This window comes from Phaseolus vulgaris, chromosome 10 (genome assembly GCF_051622355.1).
Source record: "Phaseolus vulgaris cultivar YP4 chromosome 10, ASM5162235v1, whole genome shotgun sequence".
Lineage (NCBI taxonomy): Eukaryota > Viridiplantae > Streptophyta > Magnoliopsida > Fabales > Fabaceae > Phaseolus > Phaseolus vulgaris.
The window spans coordinates 23,165,136-23,175,140 of record NC_143507.1 but is presented as its reverse complement, the minus strand read 5'-3'; the positions used below and the strand labels follow the sequence as shown (position 1 = coordinate 23,175,140).

General features: G+C 40.1%; 1 protein-coding gene across 1 annotated transcript; it reads right to left on the bottom strand.

Annotated features, from left to right (window-relative positions):
• Positions 1-1,771: 1,771 nt before the first annotated feature.
• On the bottom strand, positions 1,772-2,260 carry LOC137817870 (uncharacterized). The gene has a single exon (XM_068621096.1). The coding sequence runs from the start codon at positions 2,258-2,260 to the stop codon at positions 1,772-1,774; it is 489 nt and encodes a 162-aa protein (XP_068477197.1).
• Positions 2,261-10,005: the final 7,745 nt, after the last annotated feature.

Here is a 10,005-nt window from a genome sequence, read left to right as displayed (position 1 = left end):
GTGATTTTGATCAAACATTAAAGGCAATTTTGATTTTCAAGATTTGAGGAATCTGATTCATTAAACGCAAATGTGGCAGAGGTGAATTGTGTTTAAACAGGCAATTAAAGAAATGTTGACCATAGTTATTACTGGGTTGAACAAAATCTCAAATCAGAATTTAAAATTTAAAAACAGATTTGCCCAGTGTTTGTTATAGAGAAAACAATCTATTGTTTCGAAGAAACAATCTATTGTTTCAAAGAAACAATCAGTTGAATTTTTGTACTGATGAAAACAAATAGTTTTTCAATTTCTCATGTTGTATACAATCATTATTGCTTACAACGTTCACAAGATATCAATTTTATAAGAGACAGATGAAGTACAGAGTAATTACAATCCAGACAAAAGAGTATAATCAGTGAATTGGATTTAAGAACATTTTTTTTTAACAATGAAAAGAATAAGAGCTACATTCTCAGATTTTAGAATACACAAATACAGGTAGTTCATGAAATCAACACTAGACTTTGATATTTACAGAAATCCTCTTGAGGTCTTATCCTTACTGAACCTTCAAGCAAAGTCAAAATTCTTCAAAACAAAACTTTGTCAAATTACAAGATTTGATCCCTTAAAAAATTTGGGACCTTCTGTGTTAGATTTGTCTTTTGAACCAACAATACATCTAGGAATCCATTTAAAGATGCCTTTAGGCACAAGGGATTTATAAAACCTGCAGTACTTGACAAAGTGACCTTTCTTCATGCAATAGAAGCATGTAACAATCGGTTACAACCGGTTGAAATGTCTTTTTAACCAATTGTTTTTGTGGAACATGCGAAAAAGGTTTTGAAATCTTATTTTTCTTGCTCTGATGATAGAAGCCTAAACCAACTTTTCCAAAAACACATTTTTGAGATGCAAGAACATCTTTAAAATTGGACTTTCCAGTTGTTATTTTGTCCAAGGTTTTCAAAAGATAGTGAATATTTTTCTCAACAATTTCACAATTTTCACAAATATTTGACTCACAATTGCAAGAAGAATTTTTGTAAACTAAATCAAGGTTTTCAAAATCTTCTTTTGATTTTCTCAGCTCTTCCTCTAAAGATTTAACTTTGTCTTCCAACCAGTTATTCAGACCTTTCAACTGGTTGAGAAAAAGTGCCAATCAGTTGGCTTCATCATGGGTTTCATTAAAAGCATCAAGCAATTGATAGTAAGTGTTACCTTTACTCGATGAAGTAAAAATCATGTTACTTGTTACTGAAGCTTGAAGGCACAGATTAGCTTCCTCATCATCTGAAGAACTTGAAGATGAGACATCATTGTCATCCCATGCTACACAGGCCTTCTTAGCTTTTCCCTTTTTTCTCCTTCTTGAAGTCTCCATTTTCTTTGACATCATTGTTGGGACATTAAGCCTTGATATGACCCTGTTCTCCACAGCCATAACAAGTATATTTATTTGAATTAAATTCACTAGGTTTCTTTTAACCATACCTTTTAGAAGCTTGTCTTTTCTTCAAGAATTTGCTAAATTTTCTTGATAACAAACTTATGTTTTCCTTATCACTTCCACTGGAATCTGGTTGTTGTTTGCAAGCCTTAAGAGTTATGCTCTTGTTGTGCTTGTCTTCACTCTCTTAGATAGCAAGCCTATTTATTTCAAGCTCATGTTCTCTAAGCTTACCAAAAAGAGATGCAACAGACACTGAGGTGAGATCCTTTGATTCAGAGATGGCAGTGAGTTTTGGCTGCCATGTTCTATCAAGACACTTTAGTATCAAGACGTCTTAACAAGACTTATAAGATGGTTAACAATATGAGAAAACCTTTTATGCACATCATAGATGGATTCTCCCTTTTGCATCCTGAAGAGTTCATACTCTTGAATCAGAGCATGCTTCCTAGCTCGCTTGACATCAGTTGTACCTTCATGTGTGACTTCTAAGATGTCCCACATTTCCTTGGCAGAGCTGCACTGTGAGACCTTGAAAAATTCATCATAGCTTAAAGCGTATATTATTATGTTCTTGGAAATCCAATCAAACTTAGATCTTTTGCTTTCAGCCATAGTCCATTCAGATGAAGGTTTATCAATTAAAACCTCATCTCTTTTGACTTGAGGTATAAACGAACCATTTTCAATTGATTCCCAAATACCCTTATCAGTTGAGTGCACAAAGATTTTCATTCTTACCTTCCAAAACTGGTAATTAACCCCACAAAACAGTGGTGGTCTGTTTATGGAAGCACCTTCCTCAAAAGGCATTTTGTCAGCCATCAAAAAGATTTTTCATAAAAACAGAAACAAAAACTTGAGTAATTTTCTAGAACCTAGCTCTTGATGCCAATTGTAAGAAATTATGGCTTAAACAAGAGGGGGGGGATGAATTGTTTTATAAAAGATTTTCGCAAATACTTGGTTTAGAATGAATCTTTAACAAACAACTCAGATAAACACTTAAGGAAGGCAATCAAACAATCCAACAAAAACTGATATCAAAATTTTAATTGATTAAAACTGTGTTTTAATCGGTTGTTTATAGCAACAAAATTATCAAACAGTTAGAGAGTTTGAGAGAAAGAGAGATTTACACAATGGTTTTATACTGGTTCACTCAATCCTTGACCTACATTCAGTTCTCAAACAATCCTCTGAGTTTCCACTAGCAATGAACACAAATTACAACACACACTACAAAGAGGTGACTTTGAATCCCACAAAGCCTACTCACCCCCTTTGCAACACTTAACACGTCAAGACAGATCAACCTCTGTCTTTACAGAATTTCAATCACTAACAGTATGTAAACAAAGTACAATTACAAGATACTAAGCAAGGATAGAAAACACCTGGATTTACAAAACCAGGGATCCTATGGCCAACATTTGTCACCACAACAAAGTTTGAAAAGCACTCTTTCTCTTTTTGAAAACACGTTCAAAAACCAAATCTCTTTCTCAAATCTGAATGAATACTTGTTGTATTTATTATATATTTTGATTTGAACAAAAGCTTTATTTATAGCCTTAGAAAAGCAGCCGTTGTAGGCAGTTTTGAACAACCAAATCAATTAAAACAAGTTTTCAAAAAACTGTTATGAAAACACATATTTAACCGGTTAAAACCACGATAACCGGTTGAATGAGTCAATCAGATACACAACTGATTCAAAAAATAGTTTCAAAACTTCCATCTAGCTAAGTGACAAACAACCGATTATTTCGACAAATCAATCGATTGTTTTCCCTTTGCTTGGAAAAACACTTAGCTTAAAACAGTTTTGATCAAGCTTTGTGTGAGCTTCAAGGACTAATCTTAACAAAGATTCTAAACATCCTAATCTAAAACCAAACCCTGAAAGCAGCACAGCTTCAGGCATCATGTGGATTTGAAACATCAAAGCTCCCATGTTCAACACGTGTGTTGGACAATATACTTATTGGTGTTCCGATAACGACCCGATAGTGAGTGGCACAATAGGCCCAACAAACTCTCGCTAGGATAGGCTTTAAATGGCTCTGATAACATATTAAGAAGTGGACTTTAAGCCTAACTCAACCTCATAAAATTGGCTTATAAGGTAAGGTTTGCACCCACTTATATACTATGAAATATCCTAATATCTATACGATGTGGGATCTCCAACACTCCACGGTTCCTTGATTTTAACTCTTCCATTCTCTCTACTTTCCCTTCTTACTCATTATGATTCCTTTGCATTCTTTGATATTTTGGCTTCTTACATGAATCTTCGTATTTCATATCTAAATGTTATTCAATTGTTTTCAAGGAATTCTGAATCATTCATTTTCACAAACTTTACAAAACCAAATATTTAACCTGTTTGTGCAGAAATAGTATTTTACATCGGTTTTATGAGGCATTTTACACCAGTCCTGCTACCGGTGTTGATGTGGGTGTTGTGAAATGTGAATTACATATAGCACCGACTCCTCAACCGGTGTTATATGTGGTCATATATTACACCGGTTACTCGAGCCAATCAGTGTAATATAGGGGTTTATTTGTGCAGTTGGTAAGCCCCTCTATTACACCGGTTGACTCGAGTAACCGATGTAATATAAAGCCAGTTCTGATTGATAAGTGAGGCCAATAATACACCGGTTATTCATAACCGGTGTAATATGGGCCTCTGGAGCTCATTTTTAAGTGAAATATTCTTTTACCCAAATTTATAACCTGTAAATATAATAAAACCAAAATACCAGGCAAATTGATTTGTATATGTAGAGAAATATAAATATTTCTATTGAAACTAATCAAAATTGTATAACTTACATCTAATGAAAATGTACATATGTTAGAAAGTAACAAATCATTGCATGCTTTGATTACTAATTTGTAGAAAGTACTTGGCCCATTCCATATGGATTTTTTCAAGATTTTGAGTGCTCAGTGGCTCAGAATCTTCAAAAGGCTGAGAAATATAAGAATATATATTAGTGTTCGTACTAACTTTAAATATCTTGAATGGGAAGTTAAAGCATTTATAATCACATAACACCTACTCCCAAGACTCTATAATCCTCGCACGTGGTATGGTCCACAATGCATCACATAGTAACCACATTCAAAGTTCCCTTGTTGCTTATTGCACTATTATGAAATATAAGTAACAATTAATTTAATTGAACTAAAAAAAAGTAAAACTTAATAGTTTTAATGAAGAAGTGAATAACCTTAGGATAAATCCAACATAGATTTTGTGATGATGAAATGGACCTACCATGTAAGACATTGCATACATTGATTGCACTAAAAAGAGAAAAATCATTAGTAATTCACAATAAATTATATAATTTACATTAACATACCTTTGTACTAAACAATCTTTATATCTTGACCCGACTTCCTATGCAGTGAACAAAACCAGATAACAATGTTGTCTATGGGGGAAATAAGCATCAATTGTCAGTGAGACCTAGTATAAAACATTTCATTAGTCATTTTTATAATTATGTAAACTTTAAATGTAACAAGTTTTACTTACCCATTTATAAAAGGAGCAAAATAAATGCTTCTTTTATGATTGAATCCATCTTTGAATGTAAGTATGACAATCAAGTTTTCAATTCTCAGACTTCTATATGGATTGAGGCTCAAGGAAACAATAAGTATCAAAATTTTCCATGTTGATAATTATTTGATTTACATTGTTAATATAAATATGAGTGACATGATTCATGAAACATCATTCGAATAAATAACATGTAATTATTAAGGTACTTACATCATCCATAGTTGAATAACTGTGATGTTCAATAATTGATTACCTTGGATGATTTTGAAGACATCTTGCATGGTTTTGTACAATGGTATACCACCATTATCAACCCCAAATAATGTGGCATCCTGATGTGAGTTGATTTTTAGATGTTTTCATTTATGGTGACACTTTTACTTAAGGTTGAGATTTTAACAATTAGAGGTGAGGACCTAAGGAAGATTCCCACTGGACACGAACTTAACCAAGTGGTTAAGTAAGTGTGAAGGTTCACTTTACAGAGGCAAATATGAAAAACAAGATATGGTGAGAATGAAATGCAGTTGCGAAATTGAAAATGTGGGCAAGGTTAACATCAATGGTGGACATAGCCTCCCAAATGATGCACCATACTTATATTCATGAGGCAAAAATCGAGAACAACAATTAAGAGAAAAAGAGAGAAGAACATAAATGAAATGGAGAAGTGGAAGGAGAATGGAATGAGTGTGGGTGAGAAATATCACGCCACTTGGAGGGTGCTCCAAGATGAATGTGTGTTGGGCGCCACTTGGAGGGTGATGTGCTCCAAGATGAATGTGTGTTGGGCGCCACTGGAGCTTCCTAATCACTCAAGATAGGACCACAAACCTACGAGGGCATAAGCCTCACTAAGAGCTCACACAATTTGTGCAGAGTTTCTTTACTTCATTGAAATTCAACTTGTAAAATACAATGGGTAGACCTCCTATTTATAGGTGAAAGAGCCTTGGAAAACAAGCAAGAGGGGTAGGATGGGAAAAGGGAAAAAATGGGCAGCCCTAGGGTTTGACTAAGTCAAACCCGTACCCTAGGCTTGTCCTTCTAGAAACTAGGTCAAATTGTTTTCCTAAAGGGCTAGGAACAAGCTAAAATGATGCCTACACCCCCTATTATGCTAAAGGAACTTTATTCTAGCCTATCTCTGCTATTTGGACCCCTAAAGAGAGTCCAAATTATTTAGAACATATTTGTATCTTATAAGAAGACCAAAAGGAAGAATAGTTGGTGTGTTGGTTTATGCTTAGCTCCTCTGGTGAGGTCCATGTGATCCTTGGTGGGGTTATGAATTGTTCGCTGAGATGACTTTTCACCATGTGCTTTGTCTTTTTATGTGAAATAAACTAGGTGTGGCACAATAAGTACCAAAATAAGGAGGCTTAAGGAAACATCAATAAAGTTCAATGCCTTCCAAATGATGAACCAAACTCTTGAACATGAGTGTCATCTCCTTACACAACAAAATACCGAATAGGAAACTATAATAGAATGCAGAATTTGAAAGGAAAGCAAGAACAACACATTAAACCGAATAGAAACACAATATAAAATAAATGAACTGATTGAAATGAAGAATTAAGTGTAGAATTGAAAAGGAAACACAAGAACAACAAGAACAGTCGGTAGAATTGAAGAACAAGACAACACAAGATATTTTGGAATTGAATGGAATGGAAAAACAGAATTAGAAGATGAATGGTAGGAAGAACTTATGTGAATGAAGCCATGGAATGGAATAACACCCCACTTGGATGGTGATTGATCCAAGATAAGTGCAAGATGCCGCCACTTGAGAGCTTCCAAAACTCATAAGATAAGACTAGTAGAAGGAGAACAATTCTCACAACTCACACAGTTTGTGTATAGTAACTGATCCTGCCTGTTGACCGGAGCGCTGGAGAATGCCTCGTCAAAGGATCGACGTGCGCGCCGCTTCCCACCTCCGTTCCTCCCCTGGATCTGTCTCAAGAACCTGCAAAGAAATGATACGGCGCCGCTGCGGCCGATCGCACTCCGACGCTCAAGTCAGTGGCGGTATCACCAAATACTAAGAACTGGAACCGTGCAAATCTCTCTCACAAACAGCTCTGTCTCTCGCAAGCGTAAAGTGTATGAACTGAACGCGCGTACCTTAGGAAATCTGTTAGGAACTCTTATATACCTGGTGATTTTCTCTCTCCTGGCAGTTACTGACTTGGACACGTGGCTCGTATCCAACCGTACACGTGCCATCATCTGGAGGCTCCCTGACTTGGCGCTACTTCTACTCTCATTTTGGCTAAGTTACCTATGCATGGTGCTGCCCAGTGCATAGCTAACTCAGGAGTGCGATCCCTACTGAAACTGGCGAGGTAGGGCCTTCATACACCTTCCCTGTGGTCTCGCCGGCCGCCTTCATAATCTGCTTCTCCTTTAACTTCGGCGATGTGCTTGTTCTGGCGATCTCCGACTGCCTGGTCGCCCGAGTCTGCATCCGGCGACTTCGTTCTCAACCTGGCGATCGCCTACTCGGGTAAGCTGGAGATCAGAACACGCCAACTAAACTATCGACGACTACACGTGCCTCCCGACTTCCTTCCCAACTGTCAACCTGGCGCCTTGTCGACACGCCTACACTGTAATAGGATGCCACGTCATCGCATCCGACCACCAGGGCGGTACACAAGCCCCCCAGTCTTAAGCGAAGACTTGTCTAGCGAAAAGACTGAAAAAACCTTCGTTAACACCGGTCTACGTGGCATGGGCGCAGAATTCCAAGTGGTGGTACTTTCTGCTGCTCTGACGCTCCACCAAACTCTTCGCGCATCACTCGACACGTGGCTCTCATCAACGGCCATATTCATCTGCCGTTAGCGCTTCCCAAAACCGTTCGAAAACCCTTAAACCCCTTACGCTCCTACTGTTCCATCACTTTCTTCACACTTGCATACACTCTCCTTCTTTTCTGCGAAAGCTCTCGACGTTCCTCGACGCTCTAGATCACCAACTCCCCTTAACATTCTCCCGATCATCGAAAGGTAACTACTTTCCTTTATCTGCTGGGTTTTCTTGCATTTTCACCGATTTGCATCATCCTATAACTGTCTGGTGCATACGTTGTGGTCTGTTTTTCCATTTCTCCTTCTGCGTGACTTAGGGCTTTGCCGATTGTCGCAACGAACTCGCATTCGTTCGTCTTTCACCTTCCATTCATGATTGAGTCAGCCTTCGTAACCCTCCTGATCATTTTTCCTTCCTCCTTCGTTTGCAGTTGCTACCATGACTCGCACGAAGATCACCCCGAACCCCCCTCCGTCAGCGCGAAACCCCCCTTCACAAGCACACGACTCTTCGCAAGTTCGTGGTGCTCCCTCTTCGCAGGTTGTGAGGCCCGTGTCTTGTCAAACCACTCTGGCCCAGGCGACTCCACCAAACGCTGGAGGAGCCCCCACCCCACTGCCAGACTTCAAGACGTTATACTCATGGGCTAACTCAACCCTCTTAAAGGAAACGTCGTCGGTGAACACCGCGGGAGCGGTTCTGCGATTGACCAATGGGGACGAGGCCCACCAATCATTCCACAAGGAGCACGATGAGAGAATGATGGTGCTACCTTGCCCAGCCACTCTGCCAGTGTGCGTAGATGATAAAGTGAGCGCCGACGGGCCCTTCTGCTTCGTCTACACCACTCTCTTCAAGAAAGTTAAACTCAGGTTCCCTCTCACTCGATTTGAGAGGGAACTCTTAACCGAGCTCAATATCGCTGCCGCCCAGCTTCATCCCAACAGCTGGGCGTTCGTCTGAGCTTTTGAGGTAACGTGCGCCCACCTGGGGTTGCCTGCGTCAGTGGACGTATTTTTATTTCTGTTTGAGGCCAAACACCCAGGCGATCGCCTGTGGGTCAGTCTGAACGCCATTGCTGGGAGATCCATCTTCACCATCTTCCAGCAGTCGTATAAGGATTGGAAGGGGAAGTTCATCCAGGTCCGCGCAAACGACAAAGACCCTTCCCTTCTCGACGGTTTCCCCTTGTACTGGGTGGACAAGGGGAAAAAAGAGTCCAAGAGCTGCTTCAGGAGGCCCAGAAGTCCTGATAGCACGGGAGCTTTGGACAGAGACCTTTGTCTCTTCTGGAAGAGGGTGGCGGATGCCCACATAACATTCTTGACCCCCACCCTGATTTCCTTCGAGTTCTTTGAGGACCAGTTGGAATTTCAAATAGGTTAGGACGCTACATCTTTGTCTTGTCATTGCTTCCGATATTGTTTCTGGGCGTCTTGTGCAATACACACAAGACTTTGGTTTTATCTTTTCTGCATATGCCTGCTTTGCTGTCTTATTGTCTTGTATACTTACCCCTTTCTCCTTTGAGCTAACTTATGCACTTTCATTTCATGCAGACACCATGTTGGGTAAGAACATGCTCGCCGATTTAAAGGCGCTCGCCCGCAATCATGGGTTGGCGACCGGCTCCCAGACGGTTCCCAACTCAGCGGTCGAGAAGGCCATCATCCAGGGGCGATCACCGCCTAAGGCGCCCGCCCAACGAAAGAAACTGGTCCTTAAGAGGCCAAAGCGGAAGGCCCCCCAAGTTGTCCAAGAGGATGAGGAAGAGGACGACGAGGTCACGGAGGACGGCCTTGTCACAAAAAGGAAGAGGGTGGCAACATCTTCTCCACCTGCCCCGCCCCCTCTTCCATCTTCAACACCACCATCAACACCCGCTCCTCCTCCTTCACCACCAGCACCACAAGCCCCTTCACCACCAGTCCAAGCAGTTCCATTGGCCACTACGCCACCTGCAACTGGGGCTCAAGAGCCAAACTTCTTAGAGGACCCCCCGAGCGCCTCTACTCCACATATATCAGCAGGAGGGGGCCCTCCTTCCAACGCCTCAGCTGCAGGAGTCGTTCCAATCGGGGATGAGGTCGCTCACACCTCTCCAATCCTAATCACCGAGTCCCCGATTGCGTCGCCACGCCAAGAA